Source organism: Rousettus aegyptiacus, unplaced genomic scaffold (genome assembly GCF_014176215.1).
Source record: "Rousettus aegyptiacus isolate mRouAeg1 unplaced genomic scaffold, mRouAeg1.p scaffold_m13_p_2, whole genome shotgun sequence".
NCBI lineage: Eukaryota > Metazoa > Chordata > Mammalia > Chiroptera > Pteropodidae > Rousettus > Rousettus aegyptiacus.
Genome location: NW_023416295.1, coordinates 146433605 through 146453080, shown reverse-complemented (window position 1 = coordinate 146453080; position 19476 = coordinate 146433605). Strand labels below are relative to the sequence as shown.

Sequence of the window (19476 nt, the reverse complement as noted above, 5' to 3'; positions counted from 1 at the left end):
TAAATGGGAATAGTTCCCACCTCAGTCAGAGTTGTGTTTTGAAGATTAAATGACCTACCACCATAAAAAACTTAGAACAGTACCTGACACACAGTAAGTGTTCTATAAACTTTAGCTCTCCCATCACCACTGAATATAGTCTGCTAACTGGTTTGTTTCCCTGCTTCTGGTCTTGCTGCTTTTAAATCCCTTCTCCATCCTATAGTCAATGATCTAACACAAATGTGACCATTGGTTACACTTTCTTAATCCTATGTTCCCTTGTTCCTAGCATGTCACCCACAAGATTTGCAAATGCTGCGTCTTCCTTCCTAGTAGCAAGATTCACCTTGTCTTTCTCAAGGTCTTTTACCAAGCCAGAAACATAAGAAGCAAGATTTTTAAAAATAGTAATAATTTTTATATAAATTCTCAGATACTGAATTCCCTTCTTCCTGCTCTGTAAAAATATTTTCTGTCACAAACTAAGATAGCAAAGCAGAGAAAAAGAGACATAAAAAAAAAAAAAAAAGCAAAGCTAAACTAACTAAGACATTTTGTACTCAGTGGCAAACAACTTAAGTGCCAAGTAACTAATATTATCAAATGAGTATTGGCTAGGATATTATTTTAAAAATGATGGAAGTTTCAGAACTACAGTCAAAGGATGTACATTAACATGGCTCCAAATACACTATGTGAAATATAAATCTATGTGAGTCTCCTATATAGTCTTCGAAAACTGAGTTCCAGAATTACCTCTATAAGTTTCCTAGCTACACAGAGGTAATCATGCCTTCCTTCCTATTTAACACTGTATCTTGTATCATACTACAACACACAGAAAACTACTTACATATTTTTCTATCCTCCCAGAATATGAGCTTTGTAAAAACAAGGGGACTGCCTTGCCATCGCTGCACACCTATTATCTAGCAAACTGCATGGCATAAAATATATTCTAGTAAATGGTTACATGACATATCATATTTAATGAACTATTATTGTGCAATATAAATGTTTTATCTCTACATTTTAAGGTTTGTAAAATAAGAATGTCTAGTAGTTGATAAGTATATTTAATATGATAGTGTTCCTTTCCCTTTGCTCTTGGAAGGCTATAATTAAATTGATGATACATCATATAATACATGGTATCAGAGAATCCAAGAAACATAGTATGGATGAACAATTTCTAGTATTGATTAAAAAAATAATAAATAAATAAATAAAAACAGCATGCAGCCATGCTACCCTGAAAAAGCCTGATCCTATCTGATCTTGGAAGCTAAGCAGGGTAATGCCTGGTTAGTACTTGGATGGGAGACCACCTAGGAAGACCAGGTGCTGTAGGCATAAAAAAATAAAACATAAGGGATTATAAAGTGACAAAGTCCTTGCAATCTGTGATGTCAACCAAAAGTTGCCTCGCCTAAAAAATAAAAATAAATAAAAAATAAAAATAAATAAAAAACCATACCAACAATTAGTTTTCTGATGGTTAATACTTGATTCTCTATGGCAATACAGGACAGCAGTATTCCCTAATTACGGAGAAGAATACATGAATAATTTGAATCTATTTACCAAATGTCGCTTTTTTTTTTCAGAATTATCAAGTTATTTTTCCTAAATACCAAAATCAGCCTGATTTTTAAATATGTACCAACTGTTACCACGACAATCCTAATTCGTCAATCAAAAGCATACAACTATGAGAACATTAAATTGATAGTCTTTTTTTATATTCTTTGAATATTCTATAACTTATAGTCATCTCTTTTTTATCATATATTACTACCTGCTAGACTTTATTTTAAATGATGGCAAGATATACTGATCCCTCATCCATGTTTCTCCTTGACAAATTCTGTAACTCTGCTTACATGAGACAAGGTCTTTATTATGTCTATAATATTTAACTTTTGCCTTTTCCATTTTTGAGAACTGTTCTAACATCTAACGTAAATCTCACCCTAAACATATATGCCCTGACAAGATTCAGCTCCTTAAATTATTAATGATCAATCTGCTCTCAATGTTCTTACATAGTAAGCCTTTTTCTCTTGTCACTACACTTAATCTGCCTAATGTTTGAAAAATATATTCTTATTTTTATTAAACCAATCCACCAGGGTATTTTTAATTTCTTGCTAAAAACCAAGTATACAGCATTACATTAAAAATGATTATTTTACTTATAATCAATGTGAGAACAGAATGCTGGCAAAAGTTGGATAGAAAATAGAGATAATTTCCCTAAAGATTTACCAATTGGTTTCGATCTACAGCTGCAACAACTGGACCCAATCAGTTTATTTACTAGACTGCATTTAGGTAAATCTGCATGATGAACGAGTTACTTCATAGTCAAACATGCGTTACTTACATCAGAACTTACAACCTGGACTCCTAAGAACAAAATAGGTTTACAATATTGAAAAGATTATGGGATATTATCTAAAATGCTGAGCCTCTGGATGTCTCTGGTTTTGTTTTTCTATGAATATATTTTCTGACACAAAGCTGAAAGGTTCTTTAGGTAAAATAACAACCTCTGATGCTGAATCAAGATGGTTCTATTATTTAATTCTAATATGTAAATGACAAAAATTTCAATATTTGTATTACAGAACATGCCCTTACCAAAAAGAAAATTAACTGGCTTCGACTCTAAACCACATCACCAGCTGTAAAGTTATCTTAGCTCAGTTTCTTTAAAAGCTATAAACAATATCCATATGTAAAATTACTTTAAAAAATTACATTCTCATGTGGAAGAGGAAGGAAGAAAGCTTATGAAAGCTGTTAATCCCCTCAAAATCTGTTCTTACTCAATAGATTTTGGAACACTTCTAGAATTATAAATAAAATGCTAATAGTTACACTTTTATTGTATTTATAGAATGCTAAATATATTCAAATCTAAACTGAAATTTAAATATACTTTAATTTTATCAAGTCATTTAATACTTATATTTAACAATGTTTCCTTAATCATAAAGCTAATTCCTGTGTCATTTATCGCATAGAAAAAAACTGTTGAAAATATAACAAATATAATTTAAAATCATCATTCTCAAAGTTAATCACGTAACAAAATAACTTATGGTATTTCTATGGTTTTGATTAATTCATTTGAGTTAACACATTTTTATATTTGCATTTCCACGGAAATTACAAGTTATAACATATATATTGAAGAATGTATCAGCATAACTGAATTGACATTAAACCTATTTAATCTAGAACATTTCTAAAAACTTCACTGAGCTGCCATAATTTTTGTCAGCATATGTAGTACTGAATGACCATTAAAATACCTGAATTGAAACTATTCCAGTCTAGCAGTTTGTAAGATCTTGTGTTACCCATAATTCCGACAAAGGCTGAGTTCAAAACAGCAAATTAGTAGATCAGTTTTAGGTGCAGAATAGTAGGAAAAAAACATAAAACACTACAAACAAGAACAAAATTGACAACACCACTCGACAGGAACTGGAAAGACACAGACAGCAGAGTTAATAAGAAGTAGAAATAGAAAGAGAAGAAGGAGCATGCTATCATAATCTAACATTAACTAAAATCTAATTAAGATAATTACCTTGATTTTTAAAACCACCCCATTCTTTCTTTTGTTATGTAATCCTGTTTGCTTAATATTTAACAAAGGAAAAAGTCCTAGAAGTAATAACTTCAAAATAATAATCCATAGAATTAGCAGGTGGTAGTGGTTTTAAAATAAGACTTTTTTTCCTTCTACACTCAGTGTGAAATGCAAATTTCCAATGCTCACTAGTGAAAAAATAGCTGCAAGATTCATCTGAGAGTACGATTACAGCACTTTTAATATTAGCACATGCATCTCAATCTACCCAGTTTCTCTCAGCAGACTAACTCAGTGTCATAAAATGAATACATCATCATTATGTATTATGTAGTGTTCCTTATGTAGACACTAATCTAAAGTTTTGTTTTAACATTCAGCTTTTTTCAACAAATAAAAATATTTTTCATAAATAATTATTTAAGGGGTCTGAAGACTAATAAAATGTTCTTAAAATGTTCCTTTTTAATGCATAATAATATATAAAGCAATCCAAAGAATGTCATATGTCAAAATAATATTGGAACCATTTGAATATATAATTGATTTGTATTTAACTGAAAATAAAACAAAATTAAAATATAACATATATCGTTAAAAGCATTTGTAAGCATATGCCCATAATTGTTTGGGAAACAGTCCATTAGTAAACTGAGAATTTCCAAATGGGAATTGAAAACATTTCTAAAAGGGAAAGAAAGGAAGAGAATGGATAAGCTGGTAATTATAATATGCAAAATGTATTCTGTAGTAAGGATTTCTATTTTCTTCCCTGAGCCTGGATTCTTACATTTCTTACACAGCTATAACAAAATGGCAAGTATGATAAACCTCATAAAGCAGTTTTTTGTAAAAAGTTATATGATTGATTATAAATACAGCTCTCTATTTAAACTTATTTATGTAACCTTCCTTTGTTCTCCCAGACTCTACAGCTTACTCAGAGTACATGGAAGCAACAATAAAATCACAATGTTTTCAATAAACTGAAGATATCACTAATAATTGAAAAATTCCTGAAACTATTTTTTGAAGTTATTATATCAGTAGGTGCCATCTATCAAAATATTTGAGCCGGTGGTCCACAGAAGCTCAGGTAACTAACTGTGGGTCACATAGCCAATGTCAGGTATCTTAATCCTATATACTTCCTTGCACTTTCCAAATAATTCAAGTTCCTCAACACAGAAATATGGAACTTGGCATATTCTTCAAAGTCTCAATACATTAAGCTGGCATCAGTCTAAATTTGCCTTTAATTACTGCACAATATACAAATACTACATGAAGAAAAGACCTTTAATTGACCAGAAAAATAAGAAAAAGGGGTGGGGGTTAAACCATAGAGGAAGAAGAGAAGACTGATGCTTAAAAGATGTATTTGCTCAGCCTCAGAGTAAAATAATCCTAGCTCGTATTGCTTTTCTGAAATCTTGCTCAGGATCTAGAAAAATCCTATTCTTTTCTCTGTAATTATTAACTCGAATGACATCAAATCACAGGGCACAGATTTTTTTTTTCATTTTAAAAGAATTTTTTGCATACAATAATCTCAAAGCATTTTACTCTTTGTAACTGTCAGTGCAAGCCTCGAGAAAAGGTTATTGGAAGTAATAATTTATAATTTTCAAAAATTAATGTTTAAATGCCAAATAAAAATGCTAATATAATTTCAGGTTTAAGGCATGTCATTAAAATAAATGACTTAAGCAAGTTATTGGGTATCGCATCAATGAGAGATGCAAGAACACGTTCCATATAAAAAGTTCCTTCCACAATTATCATGCTTATTTTAGATTTAGAAAAATCACCAAAGCATTTCTAATCCAAGGGCCTAAAATTACTAGGACTTTCTTATTTTATAACCACAGCCCCATATTTTAAAGAAGAGAGCTACTATTCTTACTTGTTTGCTTATATATAACAAATAGCTACTACATAAAAGAAACCGACGAATCAGACAGTAGTTGCTTTTTCATTAAATCTTAAATACTCTACACAATGTTTACAATTATATTTCAAAAGAATACTTTTTTGGGGAATAAAAAAATGACTCAAATAATCTATAGTTATTGCTAGCAAAAAGAATTAACACCTTAGCGACAACAGTGAAATTGTAAATTGTTTCCTGCCTGGGTCAAAGAAAACAGCTGACTGAAAAGTTACTTAAGGATTCCCTCAAAGAGACACCCCGGCCAAAAATGAATCGAGATTTGTCTGTTTTGTATAAACAAATAACTAAATTATACTTAATTTGATTATTTTTAATTAAGATGACTGCAAACATTTTAAAGTAACGTGTCAGTTTATACTTTTTCATTTCTCCTTCAGATACATTTAGCTTAAGAAACATTATAAAAATCACTTCAATAATCATAATCTAAGTAAATGGAACACTAAAAACAAACTTTTAAAGAACATACCAGGATTGTGGATACGATCCAAAAGCTTCACTGAGCGTGCACTAACAACTCCCCCAACATGCACAAGAAATCCAGGAGGAAATGCCGTCAAGGTAAAAAATGGAAACTCCTAGTAGAAAGAATGGGGAGAAAACAGAACTGACCATATGTAAAATACAAAATATTTGCTTGTTGTAAAATTGATCATAAAGAACTGCATTCTATACCTTAATAAAAGGCTACCAATTATACATTACATATGCTTTGTAATTAAGTTTCCTTGGATGTTTTAGAATTTCAAATTCATTTTCCCATATATATCACATTATACAGAATTGAATCCCTCTTTTTATTAATTTTCAATGATAAAAATCCTCTGAGTTCCTATTTGAGATACTTAAACACTCACTTCCTTCCTATCAATCTCCTACTCTGATGTAACTGCAATAAGATGAAGAGATTCCCCAGTTCCTCAGTGGGGTGGACTCCCCCTCACAAGCACACCCAATCCCAGGCTACTGGTAAAGACTCTGAAGGTCTAGGGCAAGAGATCCAAGAGAATGTGAGACTGAAGGAGGGGAGAGTGAGAGGATGAGCTTGCGAGATAAGAGATACATAGAAAGGTGAAGATATGGGAAATATCAAGTTGAGGTGGGTAGAGAATCATTATGTGAGATTATTTACACTGTCGACACCAGGGCAGCAGGAGAAAATGTAAGGTCATAAATGTATATTAAAGAAAGGGGAGAGGGATGTAGATGACAACAAGGGAGGCAATACAATTCTATTTGTTCTTTGAAGCTTGATTCTCCCCTTCTCTCTCAAGGACATCAATTCTCCTTGTTAATTTAGAGACAAAGAGAAGCATACAAAAGAGAAATGAAAGAGAAAGGAAATTCACTGAAATGGAACCCAGGAAGAAAGGGGAGCTCCTGTAGCTGCCCAAATATAGAGATCTCTCACATTACACAAATTGGATTTGTCAGAGAAACTCAATATTTGACTTGCCTGGATGCAAGATTAATGTAGCTCGCTTAACCAGAAGTCACTTACCAGTAGCCTCAGCTATTCAGAACCTAACTGATAATTGAAACATAAACAAAATAAGGCTCTGAACAGTAAAAACAACTGCTACAGTTCCAAGTACTAAAGTTTATATATTTTATTCATAAGAGATCCTCACAGATCATAGTCATACTATGGCATATAGTAATTATATATAAAACTTTAGGGACATATTCTAAAATCAGTATGTTTTTTTTTTCCCCTAGATCATGGTAGATTAAATGAAGCAAATAAAAGCCAGGAGACAAAGAGATACAGGATACGATTAAAAGCAGGTACACTGAAAGCAGCAAGATTACTGACTGGAGAATACAAACTTAAAGCATGAAGAATATGAACTCAGTAAAGCATAGTTCACAAAGCATGGCCACTTGGAGTCATTCAGCACAAAAGCAAACAGTCCTACAACCTCAGTAACCCATGAAGATATCATACAAAATATGTGTGTATGTCGGTTTATATATACACACATATTTAGATATTAATTCGGTTAGAATTTTAAAATAATATTTAAATTAATAAGAGCAAGAAAACCTAAGCTATGTAAAAAAAAAAAAAAAGTAAAAAAATAAGTCTATAAAAGTGGGTCACTTTGGTCCAGCTGACAGGCAGAGGAAAAGGAAGAGAAGGGAGAAAATGGAAGAGAAATTTCACTTAAATGTATTATAAAATGTTTAGTCAAAATGCCTCCTTACTGCCATCTGAATTTTTTTAATGTAAGTTTTAAATGAAGAATGTACATGTAAGCTTATGTTATTAGAAACTTTAGAATTTTACCTAATAAAAAAAAATCTTAATTTTTTTTTCAATTTTAGCAATACTAAATTTTAATTTCTTCAAAATACTGAGGCATAATATAAATTCAGACTTTACATTTACTCTTTATATTTAAAGATTTTAAATGTTCTGGACAAGAGACATTGAAAATAATGTGTTTATAAGCTAAATGGAAAGTAACACTCCCTTCTAAAACTACGATATCAATTGGATAAATTCACATATTGAAAAAAGATCTGTATAGAAGACTTTAGATTAAATATGAAAAAAATGAATCTAAATGATTTCTCTCTTTGGGACTGACTCTGTATCTCAAAATTTCGGAAGATGGGATAAAGTAATGAGAGGGAAAACATGATACTGGAGTGGTAACAGCAGAAAAAGTAAGGGAATGGAGGCCCAAAGAGGCAGAGGCCCATTCTGTCAACTTAACCTCTGTCTTACATGTTCCCAGTTAGTCCAATCAGCACATCCATTCACTTTAACACAAAAAATTTAAAACAAATAAAAGTGGCAGTTATTTTACCAAAACTACATCTTCAAACAACCTTCTCAGAAGAGCTACGCTGATATCTACAGCCGACTGTGAAACACCTACCACCACCATCATCCTCCTCAGTGACTACTATGGTGTGCTTATAATGCAGCAGCCCTTTGCAAAGTACCTTAAAACCATGCTTTAAAACATTCCCATATTCTATGAGGGAGGTACTATTATCTCCATTTTTTTTAAGTGAAAATTGAGTTTGAGACAGACTAGACTCTTTCTGAGTAACAAATCTGGCTTCTGGTCATTTCTGGTTAAAACACTAAGTTAAAAAGTTAATTTTAATGTCTGTTCTCTTATTATAGCTGATGAATTTATAGGTTCTCTTTCACAGAAAAGAATAGCTTCCTTAAGATCACCCCAAGCACACCTCACTTTTAATGTTTAGATGAAAATTTTAGGAACTGTAGAAGACATATTCTCTGTGAAGCTCTTCTACTTAAAGTGTCTTGCCCTGTGGTACCTAGATAAGACTTCGTATGTTGATGCTTTGACATAAACCAAGTGTATACAGCATAAATCTATTTAATAGCATGTGTTCAAGACAGGCTAGGTGAAAATTCTAAGAACACAAGGAGAGTATCATTTTTAAGATTTAAATAAGATTTAAGATTTCTTAGAAGATGTTTAAATAGTTGATTTCTAATCAAATATCCTTTTTATTATTCCAAGAGATCAGAGTAACTTTCTAGATATAAAACTCCATGCCAGATTCCTACTATGATTTATTACATAATTATACCTCTACTTCTAAAAAGATCAAAATTTATTAAAAGAATTTGCTTTATATCATCAGTGTTTCTCCAGAGTGTGTTCCTCACTAACAGGTATTTAAATGAAATATTCCATGGTAAAATATAATTAGGAAACACTAGGTTAAACTAAGTCAACTAGATTTCTTTATTTAAGAAAAAATATACATTCCAAAGTTAAGCATATCTCTTTAACTGAGGAGAATTCTTTATATTTCTGTATAAATTTGTCCCAAAACAAAGCCACATTAATGGTAGCCACAGATGAATAGATGATAATGCTTTTTCTATTTACTTTATACACACAGTAGAGAGGTAGTCTCATAAACTCAAGTAACTGTGACTTCAAGGTTAGCTTATGTAAATACATTACTAACTCAGGTTTTACAAAATTGTAAATGAAAACTATAGTTCTCTACATCTTTGTTGTTAATTCCATTAAGATTATCTAGTAATGTATGCCCAGCGTATTAATGTGTTCAAAATTTTAAAAATGTTTAAAAGCATGTTTGAAAATATAAATTTTATCCAAACTAAATCCAAAACAATTTTCCTTGATTAGATTTCTTTCTTTTAAAGCTAGATGCTTTTATAAGTTTTTACTTAATACAGAGCATTAAGTCACAGGCACAACAAACGGACAAATTCTCATTATATCGAATATCAAGGCAACCCAAGTTTTTCTGTTCTTGTGAATTCTAGAATGATAATTAGGTTATAGGAATTATTCCCAGTGTAAGGAACTCTGTAGAGAATATAAAACTGGGAGGAGGAGATAAGAAGAGCATACTAGACTAAGAAATTTATGATAAGTAGACACATGCCTTCACTCTGACCCTCTTTTCTCCATGTTGTTAGTCTTTCTCTATATTTGGTTTCAGTGGATAGTTTGAATGTTTAGGTGGGCTTTCTGGTGGCAGTAATTGCTATGCCTGCAAGCTGTGAGTGCGGCTGAAAGGCAATTAATTGCTGCTGATAGAGGATAAGACCAAGAAATGGGTATAGCTAAAGTCTCATCACTCTGCTTAGTTCATCTCTGCTCTCTTCAGCCTTGCCTAAAAGGCAAACAGTGCATTCACAGATACTGTCAGCATAAGGAAAAAAAGTCTAAAAAAAAAATTAATTCTATTGTTTATAATATAGGATCTAAAAAACACTAGTATTCCTAAAGGCCGACCTCTGGAAAATACCTTTGTTTTATAAAATGCATCTTTTTTCAAGTATTTGTTATTTCATCTTTTTTTAAAAGACTAATGTAAAATGGAACTTGTAAAAAAATTCTATAAATGCTTATAACTTCCAAATCAGACATGAGAGCTATGGAAATGTGCCTTAAAATAATTGACATGACATATAAAATCATGCACTGTATTAGTTAAGTAGGAAAAAAAATGAGCTTCAGAGTGCTAAATTAAAAAAGAAACAAACTGCGTTATGAAAAGAAAACAAAAGCTGGCAACATTTGTTAAAAGCTTAAATAAAACTTAAATGATCAATATTAAAACTAGAAAAGCTACCAATACAAGAAATAGGCTCTCACACATGTTCAGAAACATACCCGCCTTCTACAGAACCTATGAGGCGATCCTCCCTTAGCAATGAAGTTTATATAAAAATAAAAAATAAAAAAGAGAAAAATCATCCAAAAACTTTAACTGTTCATTTTCCTATTTAACATATTTAATAAAACATTAAACTTACAATAGATATACTCACATACTGAACAACTACATTATTTATGTTAATCTGTATAAATATGAACTCTGTACATCTCTTATCCATCCTTAGATTAGCCAGTAATAAAAACAATATCAGCAAATAACTGTATAAATATACTAAACAATTTTTTTAATATAATAAAACTAAAATATTTTTCTAGAAAAATGTCAGATTTATTTTATATAACTTTAATGTAAAATAAGAAATGATTTCATCATCCAATGATTATTTCCAAATAAGACTATTTCTAGTAAAAGACAGGAGAAAAGATGGTTGTAAAATTACTCCAAATTACAAGTAACTATTCATAAACAAATTACTTTGATTCCTTAAATACATATTGGACTCTGAAGTTACAATATTACAGGTACATAACCAAAACTAGTATGGAAAAGTACTACTGGAAGCATGACAATAAAATCACATTGACAATATAAGAATAAAGAATCTCGAGTGACTCTTACCCTCTGTTCCAGTGCTGACTGAGTCTGTTGTCTTAAAAGAGCTTTAAATGGCCCCCCTTCTTTTCCAGCACTACCACTTCCCATTCCTACAGAACATCAGTACATAAATAACCAAAAAACAACTATAGAAACATAAAGGTTAACTGCATTCATCTTCATAAATACCATGAGTCAAAATCTGTTAAAATGATCCAAACATTTAAAATATCTGAGGTGGCAACTAAGCACATATCTTACCCTATTTTATTCAAAAAGTTTATTTGAAAAGCAAGATGTCAAAGTCCTATTGATCACAACTCGTTTTAGACTTAATTTGCTCTAAATTTTTTTAAATCATGTTAAGGCGTGGAATTTTTATATAACATTCAATTTTTAAAAGATGAGTTTTCTAATCAATAATAATCAAGATAATACCAATACTTATGTTAATTTAAGAATAGCAAAAGAAATAAGAGAAATATTAAATGTTTATTTAAAAGTAAATACAGAAAGGGAAAGCACTAATTGTGCTGACTTAAAATATTCCAAAATTCTCTAAAGAGCATGAATTTTAGGCAATTTTGAAATATAGTGAAATCAATTTTCTGATAATTTCCCATTCCTAAACATAACATTCATGACAAAACAGTATTAATATCCATTGTTTTCCACACTCATTTGTAAAACTCAACAAATTTTTTTACATAACTAAAAATCACAGACACATAATAGACACATCACAAATGTATAGTTATGGATGAAAGAATTATATTTCCCAAGCTCTTAGGTGTATTTTTTAAAGACTAAATTTTAAATTTCTTTTCCTACTTACTTTATTCTTTTGATAATACCAAAGACCAACCAGGGTCAAAGAATTATAGAAAGCAAGGGTCAGGTGAGAAGCCAATTCTCTACAGACTAGAGTTAACAGTTCGATCCCACCCTTTCAAACTGAAAATACAATGGTCAGATTTACTATAATAACTTAAAAATTAACTAAATTACTTTTACATTTTTAGCTGTTCTTGGATAAGGAAACAAAGATTAGCATATGTATAGTCCCATTATGTTATTTTAAAAAAAAAAAGGAAATATACTTTTCTTGCAGTAACCTAAACATGTTTTGAGACTATACAATACTAAACATATAAATGAAACTAAGATCTTTATATGAAGCATACTGAAAGCCATAAAATAAAATGTAATTTTGTAGAGATAAATGAAATATCAGAAAATACAGCAGAAAATTTGAAAATTAAAGCAATGGACAGAAAAAAATAGTGAAAGAATATTACCAAAATGAGACTTAAACTGATTCAAACAGAATAATTTATTAATGTAACCACATGGTTTAGCAACATGATGGCACAGGTCCAATGTGAATAGAGTTGGTGTAAAGGGAAAGAAAGTAAAGCATCTAAAACACAAACTCTAGTAATGACAATCTAATAATTTTGGAAACATACATATCTATGTCCTTAGTCATACAACTTTTTTAACATATAAAATAATTTTAGCAGAATATTCATAATTATCCATCAAGTAATCCTCAACCATGTCCTCATGATAAATTCCAATCATTTAAATGTCTGCCAATAAAAAAAATAAGTACATCTGTGTAAAAATACCCACTACTTCTTTGTAGTATGAAATAATTTTTTCAAAGATGATTCAAAATAAAGGGATTAAAAAGCTGACATAATGTGATCCTACCAGAAGCAGCCAGGAACAGCTCTTCACTGAAAGAAACACTTTTCCTCAGAACTGGGCTGACAAGGCTAGAATGATGAGGGGGAAGGCTAGATTCCGAGAGGAGGAGACAGGACTTTTTAAGATGAAGGGACCCACAAGAGAGAAAGGGGGAGCTGGGACACAGGTAAATCCTAGGCCCCTGTGGGTAAGGTGCTGTGGAGGAAAGTAGCAGAGAAAAGATGCAGATTCAGAAGATGATCAGAAAACGCAGGATAAGGAAAGCAATGATGAAGCAAAACATAACAGTAAAAATGAATTTTAAAATGCATACACAAATTACACTAAGCATATAAAGTCATTAGCAAGACCATCTATCCAAGGTAATATAAATAAAAGGCATAGTCTAAACCTTAACAAAACCTTTACAAACTTTACATTTATTAAATTTTTTAAACCACTAATATAAGATTTTATGCCATTCTAATCACTTTCAGTTGATTTCTTAAAAACACTTAAATTGTCTGCCCTTTTTGTTAAGAATGTGTAAGGTTAAAACATATCACATTTTACAAATTTGTAAATTTGTAAACTTGTTGCCTCGAATGTAAAAACTTATTTAAAGTGGTAAGGCACAGTTCTTCAAAAGTTCCTAAAACATATCCCTTATGAGTATTTAAACTGAATACTCACACACACACACAAAAATCAAATAGTACCACTTTAAGCAGTTGCCATTATTAATTTTAAAAATATTAACTTCTTTCTGTCTAATTTCAAGATATATGTTCATACTTTTTCCTCTAAAATTCTATCTATTCAAATCTGACCATAGTACTGCTTGCATTTACAAAGATTTGAGTACATAAGAGCCAAATACCCTCTGGATCACAAATACTATACGTGGTTAAAATCCTGACTTTTTAGTAGAAATTAGCTTGAGTTAGGTGTCAAATCAATATCTTATTAATTGTATTCTAAAATTCTGCTGTGACTAGTTGAGTACTTGGGAAAAAATATGGAGAAAAAAAAATCTGTAAAATGTCAAAAAATAGAATTTCTTTGAAATAAATCAATGTGGATTTTTTCTTTTTTTTTTTTTTTTTAGGCGAGGCAACTCTTGGTTGATCTCACAGATTGCAAGGACTTTGTCAGCTTACAATCCTTTATTTTTTATTTTTTACGTCTACAGCATCTGGTCTTCCTGGGTAGTCTCCCATCCAAGTACGAACCTAGGCCTGACCCTGCTTAGCATCCAAGATCAGATGGGATTGGGCTTGTTCAGGATGGCACGGCCGTAGACTGAATTTTTTAAAAACAAGACCTATCTGAAAAACAGGTGGTAGCTTTAACTACCAATGGAAAAAAACAACTTCCTCAATCTAAGGTTTATTAACTTTATTTTTGGCTCCGCAGTTTACATGTAATAAATCAATCATAATCAGCTTATCTATTCTATTTCTCAAAAGACTGATTTTTTTGTATAGGTAAATCAGAAGGCAGAGAATCATGAAATACATGCTGAATTAGTTTTAGAAATTTTAGAACAATCATAATTTTGTCATTTTAAAATCTCCACAAGAAATGGGAATGCTCCTTGGGAATGTTTGAAGATATTCAGGGACTCATGATAAAGCCAAAGGCCTAAGAATGGCTAATATCCTACAAATATGCTATTGAGGTTGCAAATAATTATGGGCAAAAGAAAATAATTTATTTAGAGGTAGCTTATAACTATAGAAATACATTGAATAATAACCTCAAAAATGAATTTTTAAAAATTAAAAATGCAGAGCTAGGAAACAAAATGCAAAACAATTTTCATTTGATAATACAACTGACTGCCTACTAGAAAGCTAAGAGAAGAGCTTCAATTAATTTATTACTTGACAATCTTCTTTAGGCTTGGCCTTTAAGATGAATTTTTTAAAAAGAAATAAAAAGACCAAGGAAATACTTTCAAAAATGTATCTGTGGTACGGTAAAAAAAAATAAAGATAAGAATATTTGAAAGTGGCCTGGAATATACAAATAAACAGCCAATGGGCAGAGCCTCAAAAATATTTTTAAGATAACTTATTCTTCAAATACTATACTAGGTCTTTCTTGTTTTGACTGTCATAAATTCAAGGCCAGAATCTCATTCTTTATTTAAAAAAAAGAAAAGAAAAGAAAAACACTACAATTTGAATGGTTCCATTTTATGACATGACTATGGTAAAGACGCCACATGCCAAAGCAGCCACTGTCATCAAAGATCATTTATTTTTAGATGTTGTTATTGCGTATATGTTAAAATAAAGCTGTTCTTTTTTAAAAATTAGGTATTCAGATTATCTTTATATATTATGACAACATTAAAATAGATATTAAATCTCCAGCTTATGTTTTTAATGTTCTTTCTTTACTTTGGAAGTAGCACTGGTTCTAGAATTAGATTTCTTTTCATTGCCTTTGTAAAATCTGAGGTCATTTTATAAATGTCTTGTCTAACACAAAAATAAGGTTATTAAAGATAAATAAGGTTATTAAAGACAAATAAGAACTATGCAAAATGTTTTCATCAATCTGGCAAGAAAACTGCCAGACAAAAATACTATTTACAAAAATTACAAACTATTAACTTTTAAATGTTTTGTTTACTGTTTATTTTTCTTGAGAATATTAATTTCATGATTAATAAGTTAATTCTATGTTATGGAGTAAGGAACTAGTTTAACTTTTAATCAATTTTTGTCATAAAACATTTATAAAAACTCAAAGATTCTCAAAATACACACAGAAGGAAAAATTATAAATTCCATACATTGAAAAATACACAAGAATAAGTAAAGCAAAACTATTTTCTAATCTAGAGAGTAAGACTAGCAAAATCAAACATTTTAAATAACAAGAACTTAATAGATAGTTATATATACTCCAATATAACCATTCTACTTGTTCTTAATATTTCTTTCATGTTAAAATCTTAGAATTCAGACATAGAAACAATTAATTCAAAATGCTTACACTGCATGAGGACGGCAAGCTACTAGTCTTACTTTGTACTCAAATGTTTTAAAATGTCATTCCTCTTAATTTGAGCATTAAAAGTATCTACATGCAAAAAAATCTTGGACTTCACATCTACACTGTGATTAAATCAACAACATGTAGATCTTCAAGCACAATAATTTTTGAACTACACAAAATTTTCATATTTTAATTGTAGTAACTGAAAATAATTAGTATTCACATTATCTTTTAACTTAAATGCCAAAAACAGGGAAAAAAGGCTTGGATGGAAAGCTAATATGAAACAGAAACAAATTTGGAAAAAAAAAAAAGAATAAAGAAAAGGTGAGTGGAAGCGCCTTACCAGTTTTGGGTGTCAAACTCAAATCTGTGTCAGAAGAAGAGGACTGTCGACTGTAGGACTTGGAAGGTGAAAAGGAATAAGTTTGGTTTTTCAGAGGGGTTGAGGGTCCTGATGAATGAGTATTGGGGTTGGGCTCTTCATTGAAGGGAATCCTGCCAGAAGAAGGTGGAGAAATATTAAGTAATCATGTGCCAGAGGAGTTGATGAAGGCAGCATGATCCAAACACCAGGAAAGTATTGGGGCAGGGCCAACAGATTTCTTAAGTGTGGAGCTGGGTATGAGGCCAAAGACAACCAATTGCTATTTAACCATTCATCATTCTTCAGACAAATAATTATCTGCATTGAAACAGTTAATAAGCCAAGTAAAAAAGCAAAAAAAAAAAAAAAAAAAAAAATGAAATGACAGACGGAGTAAAAAATATTAAAAGGAGAAGTAAACAAAAATACATGACTGAAAATACTTTCAAATAAACAATGCTTTTTTTTAAGTTACAAATGAAAAAATGATGGCTGCAAATGGTGTGTGTAAATATTCACAGATTTTTTTATATTTGCACACACACACAAATATCTTCGAAAGAAAAATGTTTCCTTATCCTATAGCATCAAGAGTGCCACAGCTAAAAACACAGCAGAGAAGAAAATGAATATAGCTACACAGAAACAATGCATTTTACGCAGAATAATTGCTTACCTGTTTTCCAACAGCTCTCTTCCACAGAATGAAACAGACCCTACTATAACGAGTTTTGTACACCAAGAAAATAAGCAAATCAGAAACTTTGGCAGCTATTACAATCCAATCGTTAATTTTATTTCTAACCAAATGTAGTTATAATGGCAAAAATACATACTGGAGGATTCTCCTCAAAACACAGAGTATACCTATACAAGATAGGGTCCTTAGAGGATCTATGGAAGAGACTTTGGAAGCTGGAAAAACACTTTAACTTCCATGTAGTTAGAGCTTCTGTTGGCTAAATATAAGATTTTTTCACTGCAGCTGGATTTCAAGTGAGAAAAGGAGGGAGCCAAGACTTATGGTACCTGCCTATGCTACCTGCCTGCCTGCCCTCTGAAGCCACTCTGCCCGTGGCCTGCCTTCCCCAGCTCCGGAGTCTGAGCAGTCTCGTACCAGTATAGATGAGAGTGGGAACAGACACAGAGAAGTTCTGAGTAAGTCGTGAGCCAGTAGCAGTGTGAATGGGGCTGTTGTGGGTCGAGCGGCATCCGTGGCTTGGAGGGTGAACCAGCGGAGACCTGAGAGAATTTGTGGTCAAAGTGGAAGAAAAGAAAACAGTACATACGACAGATAGCAAAGTTATGTTAAAATAATTTCAAAGGAGCTTTAGTTAGAGGAGAGGAATTGTTTTTTTAATCCCTAGCATGCAAAAAATCAAATTGAAATTTTTTTTAAAAAGTTAAATATTCATTTGTTAGGAAAGTTATAAAAGATCAGATTAATAAATTAGGACTAAGTAAGAAAATAGCAAGCAGAGCTATCAGTGGAATTAAATTTTAAAAAAGACTAAGATTTGGATTTTAAGTTTCTTTAAAATGTTTGTTATTATTTTGATCACCATAGAAGTTACTACACAATTTTTAGGGAGAAAACACCCAGAAAAGTGAAAAGTCAAATACTAAGTTATTATATTACCTTTGAAATTGACATATGAATAATTGCTGATATAATTATTTTTTCTATGAAGAAAGTTTAACAAAACTGTGTCTAAAATCTCAAGGCAGGGGTACTTAAGAATGTAAAAAATGACAACATAAACAGAAATGAGTGAACTGAATGGATATAAGCAGATATAAACATTTCATATTTTAGCATACCAAGTATATAGCTTAAAACCAGGTTACACTGGGAACAAAACAAGGAAACTTTTTTTTTTAAAAAAAACACACATTAATAAAGCAATGTAAATGAATTCTGTCTAGCTCTCAAACAGAATAATATATTATTTAAAGTTAAACGGAATTTATTTAAACTACCCTCTGAATTGAAATTGTCTAAGATATCAACTTATATCCTGCAGTGGACCACATCTGCACATGTGTAGATACATTTAGATCGGATACAGATATATATTCATATATAACATTTAAATTTTTCACAAAGAAATTAGGCTAAAAGGACAGTTACGTTGAATGGGGAAAACAGGTTTATTATATAAGAATTCTAGACTTCAAATTAGCAAGTATTTCACTGTGCAATGCCTTCCCTTATGCACAATGAGGTGAAAAGAATCATACATGAATATACTGAAAAACTATCATATCCCTATTTTTTTAAGAATTCAAATTAAGAACGAGCCAAGAAGCCAACTTTTCCTGGCCCTTTGTTCTTTTCCATTGTCCAGGGAACATTCCCAACAATCACAATTTGTCAAGTTTCGAACATGAGCTATCATTAATTGGCACTCAGTCTTTCATAGGGTCTACAGACTACTTTCTGAAAATATCACTGATTTTACAACAGAATAAATGTTTCTACTTCCGTTGCTAATTTAAAAATGTGTTTAATATAACAAAAATCAAACATCTCACTGGTGACTTACTTATATACAAATAACTGAGTGGTTTTATTTGTTTTTTCTTTCTCTGTTGATGTAACTAACAAAGTTAAAAAGCCTAAGAATCAGTGCCTTACAGAGAAATTATAGCTTGTCTTTTAAAAAGTACTTGTTTTCTAAAGTAGAGAAGCAATAAATCATATTTAAATGCACTTTCTACCATCAAAGTAGTTCAGCTAGGAAACACCAAAGAGATTTATATTGTGCATTACACTGAACATCATCTAAAAAGAAAGAAAAAAAAAAAACTGAAGTAGACCACACTATTAATAAAATAAAATGAATAAAATAAAATAAACATTGTAAAATGTTCAAATTATGACATCGCATTATAATCCAAATACACCAGGGTATCCCTATAATGTATTTGTGGAGTTCTAATTCTTATCAGTTTACTTGCATGAAAGGCTGCTGTACAGTGAGTGATACCATAGTGGTATTTCTAGTAATAAATCCATTCAGATAGGAACATGTTCCAAACTACCTTTTTTCCAATTTCTGTCTAAAATCCATGTTATAATATCAGAATAATTAGAATCAAATGAATCATAAAACA

The 19476-nt window shown here is 31.0% G+C and overlaps 1 protein-coding gene and 2 pseudogenes across 13 annotated transcripts in view; 1 reads left to right on the top strand and 2 right to left on the bottom strand.

Annotated features, from left to right (window-relative positions):
• Positions 1 to 19476, bottom strand: part of C2CD5 (C2 calcium dependent domain containing 5) — an 81921-nt gene that overhangs the window by 39777 nt on the left and 22668 nt on the right. For 11 of the 13 annotated variants that reach the window (XM_036236889.1, XM_036236893.1, XM_036236891.1 and 8 more), the window contains exons 8-10: positions 16339 to 16490; positions 11313 to 11398; positions 6010 to 6118 (exon numbers count right to left, since the gene is read on the bottom strand). In XM_036236889.1, coding sequence (XP_036092782.1) covers positions 6010 to 6118; positions 11313 to 11398; positions 16339 to 16490 — 347 coding nt within the window. Of the gene's footprint in view, positions 1 to 3302; positions 3369 to 6009; positions 6119 to 10687; positions 10721 to 11312; positions 11399 to 13004; positions 13197 to 16338; positions 16491 to 17476; positions 17707 to 19476 lie in introns of those variants that run through there. The other 2 variants (XM_036236898.1, XM_036236899.1) reach the window with 2 other exon arrangements.
• On the top strand, positions 1217 to 1335 carry LOC118614488 (annotated as a pseudogene).
• Positions 14164 to 14283, bottom strand: LOC118614177 (annotated as a pseudogene).